This window comes from Dipodomys ordii, unplaced genomic scaffold (genome assembly GCF_000151885.1).
Source record: "Dipodomys ordii isolate 6190 unplaced genomic scaffold, Dord_2.0 Scaffold6, whole genome shotgun sequence".
Lineage (NCBI taxonomy): Eukaryota > Metazoa > Chordata > Mammalia > Rodentia > Heteromyidae > Dipodomys > Dipodomys ordii.
Window position 1 is genome coordinate 4,390,838 of NW_012267222.1, and position 23,159 is coordinate 4,413,996.

Sequence of the window (23,159 nt, forward strand, 5' to 3'; positions counted from 1 at the left end):
GCAGTTCAAGGGAAGTCAGCTTTGAAGGTCCTAAATTATATTTATTGGGAATATATTTAGGGTAAAAATGCCAGTAACCTAACTGGTTTGATTGGTTTAATTAAATGACATGACAAGAAGTCCAGAGGTATACTTGTGGCTTTCGTCTTCATACCATTGCTTTGCAGTTATAGCCGCTCAGGCTTATCTGTAGTCAAGGAAGGGAGAAGAAGACCCGCCGGGTTCCAAGCACACGGATGCCTTTTTCATCAGGACAGCACTCCCTCTGCCTGGTTTTATGTGACCAAAAGTAGGTCACATCCCTGCAGGGGAAGTGGAAGACCAAGAAGAGGATTCTCTTAATTGGCTTAGAGTGATTGTGATCTGTCCCCTGGGGCTCAGCACATTGCTACCCACCACAAGACTGGGGGTCCCCAGGCAAGGGAATGGGGGTGAGTGAGTATTGATGAGTGAGTATTGGTTAGGCACTTTATATTTTCCACTGGAATTCCCAGATATGAGATGGTTAACTGATTAATCCAGCTGAGAATAAACACTAGATATCAGACAGACGTTCTCAAAGACAGGACTAAAGCTTTCTGGCCAAACAATGATTATAAATAACTATGATTTATAGATAATCAGCACTCAGCGTCTCATGTGCTGTTTGAATGCACTGAGGTGTGAGCCGGCCTTGTCTTAATTTGCTTGTTTTCTGTCCAAGTTGAGGGGTAGAGGCAGATAGACCTGGATAACTTTGAAAGGTTAATTTCTCACTGAGTGTTGGTTGAACTTTTCATTCCAGGTGAACATGATGACCTTGGCAGAACACATTATTGAAGCTACCCCTGACCGAATCAAGCAGGAGAACTTTGTGCCCATGGAGTCCTCAGCAGTGGAAAGGACAGACCCTGCCTCCATTAGCAGTACAATGAGCTGGCTGGCCAGTTACCTAGCTGATGCTGATCGTCTGCCAAGTGCTGCCCAGATCAGGTCAAGAGGATTCTGGGAGTCTTTGCCTGGGATAAACACCCCTGAATGTTACTGCAGAGGCAGGGAGGGCGTATATGGTGAAGTGTATTAGGTAAATGCCAAGTGATATAAGACCTTACCAAGGAAGACAAGAAGGCATTAGGGCCCATTCTATTGCCACCGGAAGGCCTGGCTCTACCCTTGCCTCTTTTGTTATTTTCACACTAAATCAGAGCATAGGGGATAATGTGTCTTAAGGTCTCCCTAATTTAACTGAAGTTTCACAGTGGCAAGGGAATTAGTGAGCTTAATGTTGAGCAATAGTATAAATGTATAGTAGGCACTAAGCATGAACCTACTTAATTGAAGAGAACTCAAGTGCTGAGCCTGTTTAGCAAGTCACATGACAGATGAAGCATTTTTCTTAGAGCCCCACAGTGGCTGCAGATGGGTGCCGTCTTGTCTCATCAATTGGTCATGGACAGTGCAAATCAGTCTCAAACCATGTCTCCCTTTTCTTATTTCAGAAGTGCGTATAATGAGCCTCTGACCCCTTCATCTAATACCAGCATGAGCCCTGTAGGCTCTCCAGTCAGTGAAATAGCGTTCGAGAAACCTAACCTTCCCTCTGCAGCAGACTGGTCAGAATTCCTGAGTGCGTCTACAAGTGAGAAGGTAGAGAATGAGTTCGCCCAGCTAACTCTGTCGGACCATGAGCAGAGAGAGCTTTACGAAGCTGCCAGGCTTGTCCAGACAGCTTTCCGGAAGTACAAGGTGAAGTCTGAATATCTTGGTGTTGTGATGTTCTCAAGATTGGGGAAGAGAGCTGAGAGGCAGAATCATTCCAGCAAAAACACATCACACTGTTTTTTAGTTTCTCCAGATTCATAGGCTTTGTATTGGAAATTAGGTTATTAATAATTTTCAGAGCTTTAATAAATTAACCAATAGTTTGATGACTATCATTGTCTCGACTTGTTAATAATGGATTTTATTTAGTTAACACAAGTAAATTAACATCTCTGCTACATGGAATTTGTGACATAAACAAAGGTTTTCACCTGGAGACTGGGGACTGACTGTAGGCAACCCACAAGTTCCTGGGAATTAGGTAGCAATGCTGTATATGTTCATTTTGTGGGGAGAAGATCCACAGTCTTTCTTTTTTTTTTTTTGGTCGGCCGTGGGGCTTGAACTCTGGGCCTGGGCACTGTCCCTCAGCTCTTCAGCTCAAGGCGAGCACTCTACCACTTGAGCTACAGCGCCACTTCCGGTTTTCTGGTGGTTTATTGGAGATAGGAGTCTCACGGTCTCTCCTGCCCGGGCTGGCTTTGAACCGTGATCCTCAGATCTCAGCCTCCTGAGTAGCTAGGATTACAGGCGTGAGCCACCAGCGCCCGGCTCCACAGTCTTTCTTAAAGGGATCTTGAACAGCTTGACACATATACCTCCCATTCTCTCTACTCCCACCCTGCTTTCCCTTTCCTCTGCCCTGTCCAGGCCTTGAAAGTCATTACTCACCAATTAGAAAGTCAAGTGGTTGGGGTTGTTTTAGGAAAGACTGTTGAGATCTGGTAAGACAAATGGTATAGTATCTATTTGTTACATTCTCTTAAAATGAAGATTTTAAGCCTCCTAATATCCAAATATCATCTGGTTTGATTTAAAAAGGAAAACTAAAAGTTTGTTCTATAAATTCATTTCTCTTCCTAATTTATATTTGCAATTAATTTACTTTGGTAAACCTAGAGTCTCAGTTCTGAGAAAAATAGCATCATATGAGTAATGGGTCTAAGTTGTAAGGTCACTGACAGCTCTTATGTTAGAGTGGCCATCAGCTCACTGCTCATTCTTCCCCTTACTTCCCCCTTAGGGCCGACCCTTGCGGGAACAGCAGGAAGTGGCTGCTGCCGTCATTCAGCGTTGTTACAGGAAATATAAACAGGTAAACTTCAGTTCTAGGTCACAGAAGGAAAATGCACCCTGACAGTGGGCTGATGACCTTGGGGTGCAGTGTAGTCGAAGAGGATAAGTTCATAATAACAAAGGCATAGCTTGAATTGCCTTGAGGAAAAGAAAACAAATGTGTCTGCCATGAAGCTTTGTTTAGAAGATGCCAGAACATCCCTGTCCTCTTTGAGACAGGATTGTGTTTCTGAAACAGCTGTCAGCCATAGGAGGGATCTGCCGTTCGTGGGCACATGTGTGGACCACATCTGTCAGGCACACCATAAAGTTAACTCCTTAGCTGCTAGGAGTCAGCAGTTCTGTTTCTAGATGAAGAAGCTAATTAAGAAATTAAGTCAGTATTAGATTTTCTCACCATCAGGGTGGTTATAAAATACTAAAAATTGCCTCACTGATCTTTGACTAGCTTGCATGTTAAAATTTACTCCTAATACCAGGGGTGATAGCACATACTTGCTGTCATTCCAGCCCTCAGAGACTGAGCATCATGAATCCAAGACCAGCCTGGACCCTGTTTCCAACCTGCCAGGCACTCCTAGCTGTAATCCTAGCTACTCAGGAGGCTGAGATCCGAGGATCATGGTTCAAAGCCAAGCCTGAGCAGGAAAATCAGTGAGAATCTTACCTACAGTGAACAACCAGAAGACTAGAGGTGGTACAGTGGCTCAGAGTGGTAGAGTGCTAGCCTTGACCAGGGACAGTGCCCAGCCTCCGAGTTCAAGCCCATGGCCGACAAAAAAAATTATAGAGACTTTATTAGATTTTTTTTCAGTAGGTTCTACATTTTTATTTAAGCAATAATAAGTGCTAACCTGTAAGATTGCATGGAAATTTGGGTTTATGCTCTCTTGCTCTGATGTAGGCCTTTGCTTTCTAATGTGGCTTGCTGTTCTCTCAAGTTTCCCTGGGATTAAAGCTCATTAATGGGACAGAGAAGGAACATCTCTGGCTTACAGCCAATTGAGTTCATGATCCCAGAAAACGAAGGTTTATTGTGTAAACGCTGACACCACAGTCCCTAGAGCTCTGCAGTAGGGAGCTGGGCTGGCTTGTTTGGTGAGCAAGCTTACTATGAGAATTAGACAAACAGAATCAAGGCTCCTAGTCTGTTTCCAACAGGGTTTTTCTGAAAGGTCCCCTCCCAAAGATGCATTGTCCACCGTTAGGAAGATGGGAGGTGTTGCTTTAGGAAGTAGTGATGACAGCATTGGTATTTTGGAAAATGAAAGGCATTGACATAACCAGACTGCCTTTTTTTTTTTGGTTGTGAGTTTTATGGGTCTGGATTTTAAGTTGATTCTATTCAGCAATCTAACATTAATTTTGTATTTTCTGTTTCTCCCCAAGCTGACATGGATAGCCTTGAAGGTAATGATACACCCAGTCCTCTCACAGACCATTCCACCAGTCACAAACTCCACGCCCATCACCACCTCTGCGGAGGGTCATTACAATGGCACAGTCACTATCACACCCCCTTCCCAGACACCCGGACCACAGTGCACCTGTACTCTGAGACCTTGTGCTTATTCAGTTAGAGTAGGTTTGGGCATTTATAGTATTGGGCTTTTTCTTAACTAGTGACAATTCATTTAAGCCAAATACTGTGAGCCTAAAGCCACTAGGTGAATCCTCTTTTTCTCTGATGGCCTTCAAGGTGGCCCAGTTGTTTTGAATGTACAGTGTATAGGCCAAGACCGAGAAACCCACAGAAGCCCTGTAGGATCCAGTGCACTTGTTGTGAAAGATTTGGGGCTAATGGAAATGGAAAGCAGGTTAGGTGAGACCGAAGAAGGTCCTTGCAGAATCTCCTATTTCTTAAATGCTGTGAAAAGTCCATTTTCTTCCCTCATTCTGTCTCATACATCCAGAGACATCGTCAGTTCTATACAGGGTTTCCAAGGGATATTTTTCCTAACAATGGTAGGTAGGTTGCCTTCTTTGAAGTGGAGGCATCATGTGACTTCTTGTCTCGGAATCACATTCTGTTTCCTTGGTAATTTGGACATCACATTTTTCAACCCTTGTGAGCCCTGAGTTTCTCGTGCCTGGAAACCGATGCTGAGGTGCCTTCTGGTGCTTCTCCTTTCCCCTTGGTAGTGGACGGTAGCTGAGTAGGGAGCTACTGGCCTTGCTCCTAAGCAACCCTAACTCTCTGATGACCTTCCAAGGTCCATTGTCAGACTGACAAATGTTTATTCTTTTCAGGGTGAAATGGCGTAAAGGTGTCAGCGTTTCATGATAAGCCTTGTATTTGGGAACTTGTAACTCAGTCCGAACTTGGTCATACAGAACGATAGAAATCAGATGCCAGCTGCTAGGAGATCTGTTTATCTTGTCATGGGAACTGGAAGGCATGAAAAGGGTTAAAATGTTCCCAAAGGGGGTAGCAAATTCTAGTCTTAAAATCAGCATTTAAAATTGCACTTTCTAAATACATTTTAGACTCATGAACGTCTAACTTGATTGCTATTAAAAGTATTTTGATATTTTGGGGAAGAGCACATTGCAGAACATTATTTTGTCTACAAGCTACCCTTAAAGTAACACTTGACATTTTGGGAAGGTAGGTGAGAAGGTTCCTACTTTGCCTCCCTCTTGGTGGCTAAGCCCCAAGCAGAGAACAGCCTAAGAAGGACAGGGCCTTTCTTCCTTTCCCCAAGCTCAGAGCGCTCACAGGCTTTGTGTAGCTCCTGTTGTTACTGTCCTGCTCATTCTTGTTTCCCCTGCAGTATGCACTTTATAAAAAGATGACCCAGGCAGCCATCCTTATCCAGAGCAAGTTCCGGAGCTACTACGAGCAGAAGAAGTTCCAGCAGAGCCGGCGTGCTGCCGTCCTAATCCAGAAGTACTACCGGAGTTACAAGAAATGCGGCAAGAGACGGCAGGCTCGCAGGACTGCCGTCATCGTGCAGCAGAAGCTCAGGTGTGCACGGAGGCCTGGGGGTAGCCGTTGGCAAAGTCCCTGCCTGCCCCTCAAACTGGCACCGTCTGCTGGGTTGCTGCCAGCCTCTGTGGGACCTACAGCATTTGCAGTGACATTCTTTTCAGAATGCTCTGGGTATTGTCACTTTGTATGGTGATGCCTGTGCTGCCAGTCTCTTTTGTACATTGAACTTCTCTCTACCTCCCACCCATTGGTCTGGTGAAGTTCATACTTGGAGCCATTGCTCTATAGTAGAGTAGTCTCAATTGTAATGCTGCCTGCATGACCTTGGAGGAGTAATTTGCGTTAAGCTATTCCACTCTTGAGAACGTTAATGTCTAGCAGAATGTATTGATTTAAAAAACAGAGAATAGCCCAAAGAGAGCAGGCATGGTTATAATTTATAATTCCAGCTCTCCGGAAGGCAGAGATGGGGAAGATTGTGGTTCAAAGCCAGACCTGGCAAAAAGTTAGCAAGGCCTCATCTCAGTCAGTCAGCTGGGTAGGGTGGCTCTTGCTGGGAGGCCATAAGCGGGAAGACCAGAATCTGACACCAGCCCTGAAAAATAAGCCATAAGGGTGGAGTCACAGCTCCTGTGATGAAATGCCTGCCAAGCAAGAGAGGGCCTGAGTTCAAACCCCAGGACTCCCTCTCCCCCACGGGTCCTAAAGAAAAGACCAAATTCAGGCAGATTAACTTCTAAATTAATGAGTTCTAGTGACAAAATGCCTTAAAAAAAGAACAGGGTGAACAATAAAGAGTAGTGAAAGAGCCATGTGTGATGATACACAGTTATGATCTCAACACTTGTGAGGCTGAGGCAGGAGAATCACAAGACCATGGCCAGCCTGGATTGAAAAGGAGTAATAAGAGAACGTTCATGGGACATCTTGTTTTCAGTCTTTCTTTTCTCCCTAAAGCTTGGGGTCGGGACTTGTACCCCCTGCTCTCCCAGCAGGCTAGCCATACAGTACTATGACAGTGGCATATGCTATGCCACCAGATTTGCTCCCCACAAAGTGCTCAGGTTTTGCATAGTATGCCTCAAGGAACTCTTCATAAGTGGCAATCCTGTTTTCACTTTTCCAGGAGCAGTTTGCTAACCAAAAAGCAGGACCAAGCTGCTCGAAAAATAATGAGGTTTCTACGTCGATGTCGTCACAGGTACCCAGCCCTCAGTGTTGACTTTGTTCAGCCCTAATCTCTTAACCATCCTCTGCTTCCGTGTGAGGCCCGCATCCCTGCAGCAGGACAGAGCTCCCTAGCTGGGCCCTGAGTTGCACCTCTGGGACTCTGGGAATTATTTGAGACCGTTGTGCTTGGTTAGCCATGGAAATTCATCACAGCATTTTTCTGTTTTTATTTGGGAGTGAGTACAATTGAGATGCACTAGCTTTCGATTCAAGGTTTCCTTTAGCCCGTCATTCATATGTCACTTAGCATTGGGCTGGTCACTGTCCATCCTTACCACATCAACATGCATCCAGACCAAAATAATAATAATAATAATAATGGAAGTGCCTGTTCCCAAGGGAGAAAGGCAGGGTTGAGGGTGGGGTGGGGGGGCGGTGAGCATCTACTGCCATGCAGGTTTTCTGTGTAGAATTTCCACTAGCAGGTGGTGCCCTCTGCTGGATATAAGAGCTAATCTACAAGAGCTAATCTGTGATGAGCAGGAGAAATGACTGGAATGAGCTGCGTAGGCCAAGGTAGCTGGGGTTAGAACGGTCTTTTCAGCTAGGAGCTGGGCTCCTGGGTGCCTGGATGTTCCTGAGGATGTAGCGCCTCCTCGTAATGCTAAGCTCAGCTTTCTCCACGCTGAGCTTCTGTCAGGAAGAAGGGGTTTGTTTTTTAACCTATATTTTTGGGGGCTGTTGAAGAGTCAGCTCAGAATCCGTAATAGGCCATTGATGCTGCCTTTAGAGGACCTTCTGGGTGTCTGTGTTGTTTCTTGGTGCAGGTGCAAGCTGAAGGCCTGAAGCAGGCCCTCTGCTGTCTCTCTGCCTCTCCTCTTTCAGTGCGCCCAAAACGTCACATCTGTACTCAGTGGGATCCCTTAGACCGCACATTTTCTTCAGTTCTTCTCTTAAACCATCTGCTTGCTAAGATTGGAAGTCCCTTACCTTTGAGACTTTGTAGGTTTAACTCTTGTGCTTTTACTTCACTCGGCAGGAGGACACGTTTGTATGACTAGCAGAGAACACATGCAGCCTCTGCATTCACAGACATGAAGCATTCTTAGCCCGAGTGCAGGGAGAGCCACACAGGTGCCCTTCTCATTGTGCTAGCGAAGTCCTCCTAGGAAGTGCAGGACTGAGGGTGGCAGGGACACTGAAGTGGGTTCTGCATGCCTTACCCTCTCCTTTCCTTACCATTCAGTAATGCCTTTTAGCCATCAGGATTCTTATTCGTGGGTGGATCAGTGCAGTTTCTTCATTGGGCAGACATACACCAAGGCCTTCCCTGCTGCTTCCTGGCGTTCTTAGATGTTCACATTCCCATCTTCCTTTTCCTCTTCTACCTCCAGAATGAAAGACACAGCATAGAGACCCAGTAGGCTCAGAGCACCGAGCAGACTCTTCCTTCGGGAGACTGTGCTTCATGTCTTCCACACAGGTTTTATTCATGTTTTTGTTGTTGGTTGTGGGGCTTGAACTCAGGGCCTGAGCACTGTCCTTGAACTCTTTTGCTCAAGGCAAATGCTATATCACCTTGAGCCATAGCTCCGCTTCCACTTTTTGAGTAGTTTATTGGAGAGAAGAGTCTCACAGGGACTTTTCTGCCCAGAAGGGCTTGGAACCATGATCCTCTGTCCTCAGCCTCCTGAGTAGCTAGGATTACACGCATGAGCCACCAGTGCCTCCCACAGACAGGTTTTATTTTTAACAAGATCATCTTGACATTGCTCTTCCTTAGACCACTTCACACAGACCAAAACATTCACAGTTAAATTGTATGGTTCTTCTTCCCTCATTCCTTCTAGTCTGATCCTTAGATGTGGAATATATGGGTAGGAAATGCAGTATAGCGAATTACATAAAATGCTACACGTGTTTTCCTTTGTGTTTCACATGACAAGGCTGTGCCCTGTGTTTATAGTGGAGTGGGTGGTGAGAGGAAGACATTATTTAAACAGACCAAAAAATAAAAGGCTGCCTCCAAAGTAGGATGAGCAAAGGACTCCTTCCACTCTTATTTTCAGAGTTCTTTTATGTGTAAGCCTTGTAAAAAAGAATTTCCAGAAGCATTTAACTTTTTCTAGGTTTATATTGAGCTAATCCTCTCATCATAAGAGTGACAAGGAGGTTCATTAAGAACAAAACAGAGGTTGTGGGCTCTGTTTATGCTTTGGAATCAAGTAAAGATACTTATTGGCGCTTTCCTTAACATTTTGTAATTCCGATGCTTAAAAATACAGGTAAATGGTAACATCCTTTGACCACTGATTACTTAAGCCCCAATAGTCATTTCCACTCCTAATGTATTAGCTAATACAGCTGAAGAACTTGAAGAAGTTCTAAGTATCCGTCCCACTGAAGACTTACTGCAAATGTGCATTTTCCCCAGGATGTGTGCAGTCCTGCTTCCATTCTTGCTTGTTCAATATTATTCAAGAGGTGCTGTATGTCTGTTGTCCCCTAAGAGCATTAAAGTCTGCATTAAATAGAAGGTGATACCCTCTGGAAGTGGCGCTGTGGCTCAAGTGGTAGAGCGCCGGCCTTGAGCTGAAGAGCTGAGGGACAGTGCCCAGGCCCAGAGTTCAGGCCCCACGACCCCCCCCCCCCCCCCCACACACACAGAAAAGATACCCTTCCGACAAGGTAGGTAGACAGTGGCCTCAGCACTGGAGTCCTCTTCTAAGTCATATGACCGCAATGTTTTTAAGAGTTAAAAATGGTGAATTTTGTACCTGCTCATTTCACACACCCCACCATCACTCACCTTTTCTTCCTGCCCCCAAAGAAATCACTCCACATTCTTTTTGGTCGAAATAAAGCTATTAATAAAATTTCTGTTGTGACCCTCATGTGCTAATAGCTCTTTGGTGTTGTTTTACTGCCCAAAGCCCCCTGGTGGACCATAGGCTGTACAAAAGGGTGAGTGTAGCTGCCTGCTAGCCAGTTTATCTGTATCTTCCATTTTCAATATTTTGCTTTTTGCTTGCTTGCATGGGGCTGCAGCCTAGGTATGCCAGTAAATTTCACATCCATTCTGAATGACATGAGACAAAATGAGAACTAACCCTAATTACTAACACTGCTATCGGGTACAGCAGGAGGCCTTCACATACACAGGTGTGGACTTGCATGAGTCCGCAGGAGCGAGGGGCCTCTGGGACGACTGCCAGGCAGTAGAGCTGCGAGGCACATGGCTGGCCATTCATGTTAAATGGGCTGCATTGTAAGAACACATAAAGCAATGGGCTTTTGTGATGAGAGCAATTCACCACAGCAGATCTCTTCAAATACTGCTTTGTCAAAATTTCTAAAGCAGAACGGCTCATTGGGCAGCCCTAGGCCCTCTGTATTAAGCCAGTCTATTTCTTGTTTGGAATTGCTGTGATTCTGATCCTATAGTTTTAGTTTCTGAATCTCTCTTTTCTTGTTGCTCTAAGGTAAACCAAGGTATAAAGTTGCCTGTCCCAACCAGCTGAAGCCAGTCAGTGTGTGACAGTGAGCAAACCGGCCTTGAGCAGTTAGGTGAGGCTGGCCGAATAAAGAGGATGTAGTGCAGCCTCTGAAAGCGTGTGTTCTATGTTACAGTAGAGATGGAGGGGCTGTTCCAAAAATGCCTGTGCTTTAAAGAAAGACACCGTCCATGTGGCTGAGACTTTAGAGCACAGAAGTATGCACAGAAGACCAGAAACCAGCTGGACCCTCTGTGCATCCGAACTTATAGTAGAGGACTTGGTGTCTGTCAGAAAACTTGCTGTTATTGTTGTTGTGATTGCTGGTCCTGAGGTTTGAACTCAAGACCTGGGTGCTGCCCCTGTGATCTTTTTGCCCAAGGCTAGCACTCTATTCTAGCCACAGTGCCATTTCCAGTATTTTTAGGTAGTTAATTGGAGATGAGTCTCACAAACTCTCCTGCTTGGGCTGGCTTTGAACTGGGATCCTCAGATCTCAACCTGCTGAGTAGCTAGGATTATAGGTGTGAGCCACCAATGCCTGGCTTAGAAAACTTTTTTCAAGAGTTAGGAAAAGAATTCACCAACATTGGACTTGAGAAGATGAATTTCAAGTAAAACATGGGAGTTATCTCTGTTAACTACATTCAGTGCACCCTGTTAACCTTGTGCTGACACTTTGTTCAGTCATTTTTAAGATTGTTTCCCACCTAACTAGACTTATGCTGATACTAATATTTATTCATTATCTCTTGAACACAAGAGTTGGCAAATAACTTAGTAAATATCTTTTGCCAGTAGATAAAAGCAGGCTTTTTCTTAAACAGCCAGAGAGTAAGCATCTTAGACTCTGAGGGGCATACTACCTGTTCCAGCCACGCAGGCTGGAAACAGCCACAGACAATGCGAGGAACAAGGGTCATGGATAGTACTGATAAAACTTTATTGGCCCACAGGCTGTAGTTTGCCAACTTGATGATAGGAGAACTGAGTTTTTGTAAGTTCTTGCTAGGGAGTGACATTATCTGTATAAAAGTTTTACCCATTTTGAAACCATGGATAGTTGTTGAAGGAGAAGTTTGTTCTGAAGGGGAAACATAGCAGGTGTTAGGAGGTTGTTTATCATTGAAGATTTGTGGGCCCACGGGCCAAAACTGGTACTTAGTTGTCTATACCAGTATTGGCCTCCATACCTCTTCCTCCTGCCTCTGCCTCCTCCTCCCCTTCTCTCTCTCTCTTCCTACCCACTTCATACATAGACATTTGTTTCTATTTGAAACACTCCAAAAAAGCAAGTGCATGCCCTGTACCCAGTTGAACTAAAAGTTGTAGTATCTTGCATGCTAAATGCAGTTAATAGAGCCTGCTGCAAGGAACCAGCCTTTTTATCAGGAGTTGTTGCTTATGCATTTTTGAAGCTTGTTAGTCCTGGTATGTTAATGATTGTTTTTAAGAGGACATTTTCTAAAGGTGTTTTCCAGTGCCAGCCAGAGCCCTTTCATTTCTTCAGTGCTTGCTGCATTTTGTTATGGACTCCTCAGTTCTGCTCATGCATGGAAAGTAGGAATTCCATAGCATCCCTATGCCACGTAGTCTTGAGGGAGTGTGCGGGATGAGCAGAGGCTTCCCTTCTTACAGGTGGGGTGGTGGTGTCTACGGTCCAAGGGGAGGTAGCCTACACAGAGCTGACGATGGGCACCTCCCCAGAAGAGTTCCTCTCCCTCGCTCCCTTAACAGTGCCCAAACTGAAGTTTGCTCTTCTTGGGAGCTGAGCATTCTCTGAGGAGGAGGTATATTCCTGGAATGTATTCAAAGATGATCAATGACTAACCCTGTTAACATGTAAAGTATACCATAGCAATACTTGAAAGCTTAAACCATAATTTGGTGGTGCAGTGCCAAACACTGTCACTGACCCATGCTTTCCAGTTAGCAAGCCAGGACTCTGTCTCTCGTCAGCAGGCTCCTCCCAGCAGCGCCCAGATCGCAGGTGCTTTTCTCTGTCCCTGCCTCTGGAAGGCTGGGAAAGCACCACACAGGCTCTATGGCATCCAGCTTATTTCTCTTCAGCCCCTGATGTGCCCAGCAAGGAAATGAAGTAGCCAGTTCCTAATACTATCAGGGAATTGGTTTTTTTTTGAATACACTAGTTGTTTATTCGAAGAGAACTTGCATATACACAGAGAAATATTTAAATAAATTGGTTTATTTATTCTGGTTAATGTAGGTCATGAACTACAGTAAATGACTGAAAGATTTTTTTTTAAGGTTTAAGACACTTAAAAAGTACGTATGTTGAAAGTGCCTTTCCCAGATGGATTTTTAGTGTATCTAGCAGGAAGTTGCTCCATTTTATAAGCAGAAAAGCCTGGAAATGTCATACATAGAGGAAATAACAAAACAATTCAATTACAAAGACTTATCCTCTAGGTTCTGGGACTTAATTGGACAAATGAATACACAGCAATATGTGGCTAGAAAACGGCCTTCCGTTCCTGTGTTTAGCATGGGCAGTGGAAGCAGTTCTCTTCGATGACAGGGACCATTCTCTGTGAAGTGTTTTCTAGGCAGATCTCCCTTTCCCTGCAGAAGAGAAGCTTCCCGTGAAATCGGAGGCTTTGTGGCCCTCAGGGCCACTGTGGGCTGTAATTATCAGCAGTAGAAATTGTGGTACTTAAACAACCTGTTTCTTGTACCTTGTTACTCATGTCCAATAAAGGTGGGTGCTGCTGTCTTACTAACGTAAGAGAGCCTTCATTAGAGGGAAGAGAAATAACACACGTTGATCACCAATTTTTAGCAAAAGATTGTCCTCCGTAGTTGAGAACTGAGTTTCCAAACCCTTCACTTTGCTAGAAGCTGCCAGGCATTTTGGTAAGTAGTGGTTTCGGCAAAGCACCTTCTTGTGCCCACAAGAGAAGCCTCGTGAAGGACCTCCGTGGGTCGTTAGCAAGCCCGGAAGTCACCTCTGCTCTGTGGTGGGACACTTCTCTGGCTGCAGTGTACTAAACAGTGGCCGAGGGTCAACAGATGCGTCACTGCACGTCTTTAGTTGACTCCAGCATGTAGGCTAGTTTCCAAGCAGCCCGGTGTTGAGTGAGGCATAATAAATGAATGCAGATGTGTCGTCAAGAATTTTTTTTTAAGTCTCCAAAGTAATTTGTCTCACTTCTTTTAGGAAATGAATATTTTTGGAACACAGTGGTGTGTGTTAAGTTGCAGACAACATGCTCTGTGTCATTCTTATTGGGCCTCTTTGTCTTTTTTGTTTTGCAACCCAAATGAGATTTCTGGAAAATGGCGAGATCTCTCTTTTCCTAAATTGCCCACAAGCTATTGAAGCTCTCAGAGCAACAGGTAATAATGAGAAGGTTGCCTTGGGCTGTCCTCTCTAGTCTTGATGTCAGCATCGCGAGAGTATTCCTGCTGAAATCCACCGACTCATGAAGCATTCCTCTGGCTGAGCTTTACTGAGTAGATGTAATCAAGCAGCTTTGCCATGTGCTTTTCCCATGGAGCCATTGTTTGCTACCAGTTTCTGAAGCAGGCCTACATCACTTACTCGGGAATGCCTGTCAGATGTCTGATGGGGATAAACCCAGTGGCTTCGGCTGGCTTCCAAGGCTGTTGCTTACTCATCATTTCAGTACATTACGATGCAACTTCTGTTGTCCTTGTTGAGACTGCCCCGGTATCTCAGCACGGTGATTATTTTCAGCCTAGAATGCTTGGGGAAGTCCTGAGCTTGTCTTTCATTTTAATGATTGAATGGTCACAGGTCAAAGTCTTGCTGTACTGATTACCATAATGCTAAGCTAGTCGTAAGAGGAGTTATTCTCCAAGTTCCAGGTGGGAGGTTCAGAAATGTGTTCTTTGCCACACTCTGTAGGGAAGCAGTATATGTATATATAGATATGTGTGTATATGTATATATATATGTATGTATGTATATATATAATGCCTTGTATCTGTAGCAGCCATCATTTCTGGTCTGCACTTAATTGTCTTTAGAACCTAAAAGAAAGAATGTCTTACAGGGTGTGATTTAGGAGTAAGTGCAATTACAGTGGAACTTTCTTTTTTGACTTTTTGTTTGATTGTTAACATGTTGTACGGAGGGTACAGCTACGCGAGTGAGGAGATGATGAGCACATTACCTGTCCATCACTGTTACCCTTCCCTTCCTTGCTGTTGTCCCACTATCCCTTCCCTCCCCCTCTTTCTTTTTTTTTAATGGCAACCTGGACAACTTTTTTAGCCCTGTATGAGCCTCACATTTGTAATTCCTTATGAGAATCAAGACTTCAGTAGCCTTTAGCTGAGTTTGTGGTAACATAAGTCAAAATTTTATTGTTACCTGTGTTCCAAGTTATAGAGATACACAAACCAAATCACAGATATGGAATTTTCAAGTATGATTCCAGTTTCAAACTTTTCAAGTCAATTTTTATCATGTCTATGTACTGAAAACTCAGTAGTATCAGTGAACATGTTTAGTCTATTAATGTTGGCTTAAGTTTATAAAAATAACCTTTTGTTCTCCATTGCATTTTTCAGTTTTTGGATGTGAATATTTAAGAGAGATAATAGTAGTAAATGAGTAGAAAAATATCTGATATACTGGGCACTAGTGCACAAACCTGTAAATCCTAGCTACTCAGGAGGCTTATATCTGCCGATAGGGTTCAAAGCCAGCTCACACAGAAAAGTCCAAGAGACTCTCATCTCCAATTTACCAGCAAAATACTGGAAATGGAGATGTGGCTCAAGAGGTAACCATGAGCAGAAAAAGCCAAACAAGCATACAAGACCCTGAGTTCAAGGCCCAGTACTGGCCTGAGTTCAAGCTCCAATACTGACAAGAAAAGGAAGAAAAGGAAGGAGGGAGAGAGAGAATAAATACCTCACAAACCATTAGAGAATGACATCAGGAGTGGTTATTGTTATATAGAAGAAGTACATATTCATGGTTGCAAGTTTGGAAATATAAATATGAAGGAGAATCACTCAGAGATAAGGTTCTGGCTTTACCCTACTTATTGGAAAGATTTATTAAGTAACAGTCATATTGTAGTAATGGGTCATATCCTTGGCTAATAGCAAGGAAAATAATTTTTTTAACTATTTGAAACACCAATTAGTAATATCTGGATCTTAGAATTGGTTGAAAATTCTGGTGTAACATTGTGTTCCAGATCACTTTAGTAGTAACCATTTTCTGTTCTTTGGAAGTAATATAACTTTAAAATTATTTTATCCAATTGATGTTTGATTTAAAACAAAAATTATTCAATCCATCTCATCCAAATTATTAACCCTCAAGTAACATAAAATTCTATTTGTGATTGCAAAAAAGTGAAAGTCTCGATTTCATGGAAACTTGCATACTTTTTATCAACATGATGTGTAAATTGCAAATTGGAGGTTCTAAAAATCTTTGTCTATCCTTAAGCATATTTTTATATTTCAGATTTGCCCCACAACTTTGTAATTAACTATTATATCTTAGAATTGGGGAGATATAATGGTTGTCAATTTTATTTCAAACTATGGAAAGTTTCCAAATTTATGTTTTCTATAAACATGTTTTGGAAAAAAATCATTAAGATAAGAATTTAGAACAAGTCTGTGATATTCTGAGAAATAGTCTGAGAGGCAGTGGAGTGGAATAGTAAACTTTGAGACTTGGAAGTCAGACATTGTGGGTTCAAATCCTTGCTCTGCCATTTATTAACTGTATGATTTGGAGCAGGTTGCTTAGTTCCTGTGACTCTTAGGTCCTATCTATATATATTGAAGATAATGGCAGTATTGTGAGTTCTACATAAGGCAAAAATACTGAGGATTCTCTCCTGTAATAACTTTATCTATGCCATTTAAGTCATTTTAATGCCTTTCATAATGTTAAGGTACAGTGACAACTTCGTACTGAAAATAAGAATGAATTCTCCACTTTGTCTCAGGAGTTTTGAAAACCCAGAAAATGTGTCTGAAAATTGGAATATTCTCATTTTTCCTCTAGAGACAGGCTCTGCATGTAGTCATACGCATACACTCCTCCTTGGAGCTGTGAGAACTTAATTCAATTTGTAGCAGAAAATTTGCCTGGTAACTTTAGGCCTTTGTGGAAAACTTGATTTTGACTTAATTCTGACAGAAACAGGAAAAATACAGTAGTACGAAAACCAGATGTGACCATTGTAACTCACAGAAAGGTGTTTTAAGTTATAGTGCTACTCTATCCAGCTGAGGAGAAATCCTTTGGTATGAAACTGCATAAAACATGTCTGGTTTATACTTCACTCTCTGTTCTTTAAGAATTTCATCTCAGCAGAAAGCCTAATATTTTCAAAACTTTTCAGTTTGTTCTGGAAACACTATGAACAGATATCTTTGTATATATGCTGTCAGCTTTTTGAGTCGAGACTTCTTCAAACTCTAGAAATCTCATCAGCGATGGAGTCACTCTCGCCTCTTTGCAAGTGAGCCCTGTGCTGGTGCAGAGGCTCATGTGCAGCGCCCATGCTTGGGTGAACCGTCTGCACCAGCACAGGGACTGCATGGCCGGACAGGGCCGGCATCCATGCATGCCTTGCATTTCTCCAGCCAGAGGGATGTTAGCATAGATACTGCATGTTTAAAAATTGAACACAGACTAGAGCATGTTTCAATTTTTAAAGAGCTCTTTATTAAGTATGCATGCCCCAAATCAGGGACCTGTAGATATACACAATTCTGAACTATATATAACATGACCCACATTAGCCTACAATCTAATAAGCCACGGTATCCTTAATTATACACTTAAAACTAAGTAAGGTCTGGCTCTTGCTAGGACCAGGCAGTGTGTGTGTGAATTGTGGTGGAGGGGACAAACGATGCGCATAGCCACTGCTGCGTGTGTATCCACACCAAGACTGAGTGGGGTCTGGTCACATGCAGCAGGTTTTCACAGAACCATCTTTAGTGTAAACAATGAAATATTTTTCTTCTGAAACAGAGCATCTTCTCCCTGAAGAGATCGTATCACCTTTGCAGAATGCTGAGAGATGATTCTTAGAGTAGTACATTTTCTAAAAGTTTCCTTAAGTTGCCGTAAGAGTGCGTGTGTCATTGCATCCACTCCCGGTGTGTCAGGCAGCAGTGGCTTCATAGGTTTTTTTCAGAATGTTCTCTTCCTGCCTTCTTAGAAAGTACAGTAGCCTTCATCTTAAGATAATAACTTAACTTGCCAGTATCGCGGAAGCAAACAGGAGAGAGCTTATCTTAAGACGCTCCCTTGTGCCAGTGACACCCTGAGAAACCACGGCCTTTCTGTGGCTGCCGTTATCACCCCCACCCCTGGGAAACAAATGTCACCATGGAACATGCAGAACTACAAAGTGACTTACATCTGATCATTCAACTGTTCAGGCAAACTTGTACTTTCTTGTCAGTATAGAGAGATAAACATATTTCCAACTGTTTTCCTGTCACCCATCTATACTAGATGTCACATTAAAAGAATATTTTTTAAGAGGCAAAGGCTGGGTGGTGCTTGCCTATCACCCCAGTACTTGGGAGGCTGTAGCAAGAAGGCAGTGAGTTTAAGATCAGCCTGGGCTATGAAGCAAAAGAAACAGATTTGGAACAGAGGCAGATTTTTTTACATTGAAAGGCAGATTGGAAGTGGTGATCGGTACTGGTCAAGTTTGTTTACTGCAGTATGTGTGATAAGTAGAGCTAAGTCTCTCTTCCCTCGCTGTTGCCTCCACCTGCTTTCCACATGGGGCTGGAAGAGGAGCTCGAGTGTGGCTTGAAGTGCTGGTGTGGATCTAGAGGTAAAGAAGGATGCGTATGACCCGCTCAGGATTGCTTGCACCATTGTCTGTGAGCAAAGCAGAAGCTCAGTCTATTGGTGTAGTCAAAACAAAGCCCAGGTGTGTGCAGACCCCTAAGTTTACATCACAGCGGAGGGAGTAATAATGATCCGCCAGGCAAGAGAGGTTCAGTATGTTTGTTATACTTCGGTGCCACAGACTTTGCCTTAGCTCTCTCTTGTTGCTTGGAGCAGCTAGTGTAGAACCAAGGGCTTATTTCTTTTATATCCCTTTAAGGTCATGTCTTCCTCTCTGAACATTCTTCCCAACAACTGTTGGGAAGGTGTTTCCTTTGCCATCAGTCCCCAAAGGGTTTGTGCTGGCTTCTCACAGAGGAGGGAACAAATGGTGTTAGCTCTATCCAGTGTCACCACAGCCTCGCTCTGTAGTTACCACCTGGTGTTTTGTTTTGTTTCTCTTCCAGAGTGAAAGAATTGAAAAAGGCCAAGGAACTTGAAGACATACAGCAGCATCCCTTAGCAATGTGACATTGCTTTTCAGACTGTTTTCATTTCTGTTTTTAGCAGAGACATGCAACAACTACACACATGCGCACACGCACACACACGCACACACACACACAATCCCTCTGCAGTTTGGGGAGATCAGCTGCAGGATTTTAACGGAATGTTTTGGTCATTGCATTTGCACTTTCATGGACAACTTTTAATTTGATCAGCAAGACATCTTGGAACTCAATCTTCTGTTGGATCATAGGAAAACAAGACACCAGGAGGAATCGAAAGAGGCTTCCTCTTCTTAGGAAGAAGTGGTTTTCCTTCTCATATAGGGCTGTATTCAAACATCGTGTGGAACTGTACAAATATTTATACCAAAAATATAGATAAGAAAAGGTGGGGAAACACTAGCAACACAAAGGATTGCTGGGCCTGCACCTGCCGGTTATTTCCAAGAAGCTGAACCCTTGGGATTGATTCTCAGTGGAGGGCATAGATCACACAAACGTTTATCGGGTCCGCGTGTTCTCATTTCCTTCACTGTTTTGTTTGTTAGGGGTTTTGTTTGTTTGTTTGTTTTAATCTCTACAGCACACTTAATGCAACTTCTAAAATCTGCAGGTTGTTCATGTCTTGTGGAAGTTTGCAGAGGGCGGGTGTGTGGTAAACGGGTAATGCATGGGAGATAGGAGAAACAGCTTTCAGAGTTGACATTTCTTTTCTTGCCCTTGCACCTCCGAAGAACCTGCGAGGAGTCGTCACCTTGTCCCTTTCTCGTGTCCAGCACTTTAATTTTGGGCCTTACTTTCATGTGCAATGAGAATTACTTAAGAATTGGTAAAGCATGTAGCCTTTTTAGTAACCTTGGAAACATTTGTCGTTCCAAGGAATCATAAACTTTGCCTGGACATTTGCCACCTAAACGACCAGTGTGGTGCTGCATTCTGGCCAGTAAATTCCATGTGTTTGGCTCTATCTCATCCAAACCGAGTGGTCTCCATGTATATATAGAAGGTAGAAATGAAAAGTGAGAAAATATTTGAAAGGGATTATATTAATTGCTAAATATTTTATTCACAAAGATCAATAACATGGCAAGATAAAATTATCTGTATAGTTTTGTCTGAATGAGGGAGAAAAAAAGTGGATGTATTGTTTGTATATATTGTATATATTAAAACAAAGAGATATGTGCATGAAATCAAGAAAAAGAAATGAGCAAAAGCAAAGCATTAGTGGCTATGGTCTGTAAAATGAAACAAAAAAAACTTTATTTCACTATAAGAGTACTTTATTTTAAATGTTCTTTAGAAGAACATTTTGCTAACGCATGATTAAACTGCAAAAAATAAAAGAGCTACTGTATTTAGACTTAGGAAAAAAAGGCAGAGTAACATTACTTAAAAAAAGGATATGTTTACATTTAATTTTGGCTACCAGTTTAGTTTATATTATTTAAAATTCTTTTGCCAACGGTGCCAAGTAATGTGAATGCTAATATTGCTTGAGAAAATTAAGTTACTTTTGCAAAACAGATAATCCTAAAATGAATCTGTCTATAACTTAACACACCACCCCCTCACTCCAAAAACAAACACTTAGAATAATCAGAACCTGACGAAAGAAGTAGTGTGAAGAGTAGAAAATGATCACATTTTCATACCATCTGCTGTAAATCAGAAGATGAAATCAAAAACTGCACAAAAAAGCAACTAGAAGTGCAACATACACATAGACTGGTCTTGTAGGGATGCCATGTGAATTACTATTTCCACATAATGAGGAGCCAAAGAATCTATTGCTTTTAAAAATTAAACTACTAATGTCAAATGGAGAGAATAAAGCTTGCCATTTGCTGATGCCAGTTTTAAAATTCCCAGGTGACGTTTGAGGATCAGTTGGTATAAAATGAGATGTTTTGACTTGGTTTGGGTGGCCAACTGTGAGTTGTAAACTCAAGGCTTGTTGTGAAGCCTAAAAATATTCACAGAGAAGCTTTTTTTTTTAAACTGGTGTCTTTAGAAGGAAGGCTGATACAAAAAGATTGTGGTAAAAACTGGGGTCAGTACTCTTGGTGCCTTTTCTATAATTGTACTTGTTTTTTAATTCCTTCCTTTCACTGCCAACCTCAAATTACTGTACAGTATATGTCTTTCTGCTTGTGATCAGCTTTGACAATAGTGACAGTCCCACCTCTCGCAGCCACCTGTACACTTGTCAATGGACCTGGCCCGATGTTGTCTTTGTGCGTGGGTTATGTTGCAGCTGTGCTGTCTCCCACATACGATGATTTCCCACAATTTGACCTGTTAGGAAGACACTTGAGTAATCTCAGAAACACACAGTTGCATTCATAACAGGAAAAGAATGTGAGAAGCCAGCTCTTTCAGAATATCCTATATTAATACTGTATTTGGGTACATTTAGTCCATTAATTATGGTACAAATAACTAATCTTTTTGACCTGAGTAATGACCTCAGTGGATTTGCTTCAACCCTCACAATTGATTTTTTTTAATGTTTCACATTGCTCCATTATTAGCCAAATAAGTTAGAAAATTCCAGAACATAGAGACTTACATAGAATTAGGAGGTTCTTATGGAGGAGATAAGAAGTAGGTTCAAAACCTGCCAGTAAAAACTGTGAATCCTAGGTGAGGTAAAAATGCACTTCCACTGAAACAAAGCATTTCTGACCACTTTTTCTTTGGTTGTGAATCTTCCTTTTGAGTATAAGATGATAGATAGGTAAGCGCAGCTTTCTTGGATAATCTGAAATTCCCAAGTGCCAGGAGTAGGAGTTCATTATAAAATTAATAGCTAATCTTATTCTGTCTCCTGAAGATTTAATTGCTATTCTTGTTACCCATTCGAAATCAGCTGTACTGTGTGAACAAAATCAAGACAATAACACGAACCCCTCTGGCTGCACGGTCGCTTATGGCAGTTCCACACAGTAGTTGGCGCCCAATGGGGGTCCCTGAGACTTGCATGTAAAACTAGTCTAGATGTCTTCTTTTTTTGTAAGTTTTATTTTTGTATTTGTGCATGTAAAGCATCATTGAATCAATGGATCTGTTGAAGAACTCAGCTGCTGGAAACCATGCAAAATGTTTTGAATTGCCCTTAAAATATGGAAAATGTTTTCTGAATGCTTTATATTCTTTCTGCTGTAAATTAAAAATGAAGAAAATTTCCCCATAATATCGGTGTGCTTTGCCTTAACTTGATGGGAATTCCAAAACCCAAGATGTTAAGCGTATTTCAAACCAGATGGGGCAATTTTAAGTATTTCCCTCCTGTCCACATAATGTATTTTCATACTAAATGGAACCACTTCAGGTCTATCCCTGGGGGCGGGGGACAAACAACAGAATCACTTTCCCAGAGCTCTCCATCTATCTTCCATCATTTGTTTCATAAGACAATTCAGTTACTTGAAAAATGATACCAAGCTAAATTCACCATTTTAGATCAAACATTCTTCGATAGCGTTCCATAGCATTCTTTGTGCTCTGTCTGCTTTGTTTGATCCCCTTAATTGCAGACCCTGTCCTTGTCTCACTAGCAGTCAGTGTCCATCTAATCCACGCCAAATGTTGCGTCATGAATCGTCCCAGCTCCAAGTCCTTCAAGGATCTCTCGAGCCCACCGAGTGTAGGTGACATTTGTCTTGTTTGTCTTCACTGGGCTCACTGCACCCCTGCCCGGCCTGCACCTCGGTGCTCGCCACGTCCCTCCACCTCCATGGCTTTTTCCCCGCCTTTGTTCTTCTCTTGCCTGGCGAGTTCTCTTTGGCTACTGAACCCCGGTTCCACCTCTGTGGCTCTCTTCTATTTCCTTTCTCTCCTGCGTTGGAAAAGACACCTTAGTATTTTCTTCTTCCCATCATCTAGAGATCCATTAGTTGACCTTGGAGTGACTTGCTTGATGTAGGAGACTATTGGAAGGCATATTCCTGGTAACAAATACATTACACAGCGACGCTCTCCCGTGGGCCCGAATTTGAAGACCTACAGGTGCCAGGAGGGCCGGGGAACACGGGTAAGATCACAATCCCGAGCGCCGAGCTCGCTCCAGGTTATAGCATGGGCTGTGCGGTGCAGGTGAGGGGACCCAACGACCCGCCGTGTGACAAGCCACCCTCGGAAGGGAGCAAGTCCTGCCGCGTCAGGCAGGAGCACGTACCCCGGGTGGACCTGTCACGACCACAGAAATGGCCCGCTGTCCAGCAGTCCCTTTCCAGAGCCTGGACCTCCGTTGGCTACTTTGGCGGACCGCGCTCCCAACGCAGCCCGCGGCCGTGCGGACCCGAAGCCCGGGCAGACCCCGCAGCGTAGATCCCAGGGGCGCGGAGGCCCCCCCCCCC

At 43.1% G+C, this 23,159-nt stretch overlaps 1 protein-coding gene across 1 annotated transcript in view; it reads left to right on the forward strand.

Annotated features, from left to right (window-relative positions):
* The window catches only part of Camta1 (calmodulin binding transcription activator 1), a 704,439-nt gene extending 682,448 nt beyond the window's left edge, over nt 1-21,991 (forward strand). The window contains exons 17-23 of the mRNA XM_013034731.1: nt 785-972; nt 1,479-1,725; nt 2,825-2,896; nt 5,652-5,845; nt 6,936-7,010; nt 9,913-9,943; nt 18,757-21,991. Of these exons, the coding sequence (XP_012890185.1) occupies nt 785-972; nt 1,479-1,725; nt 2,825-2,896; nt 5,652-5,845; nt 6,936-7,010; nt 9,913-9,943; nt 18,757-18,789 (840 nt within the window). The 3' untranslated portion in view covers nt 18,790-21,991. The remainder of the gene's footprint in view (nt 1-784; nt 973-1,478; nt 1,726-2,824; nt 2,897-5,651; nt 5,846-6,935; nt 7,011-9,912; nt 9,944-18,756) is intronic.
* Nucleotides 21,992-23,159: the final 1,168 nt, after the last annotated feature.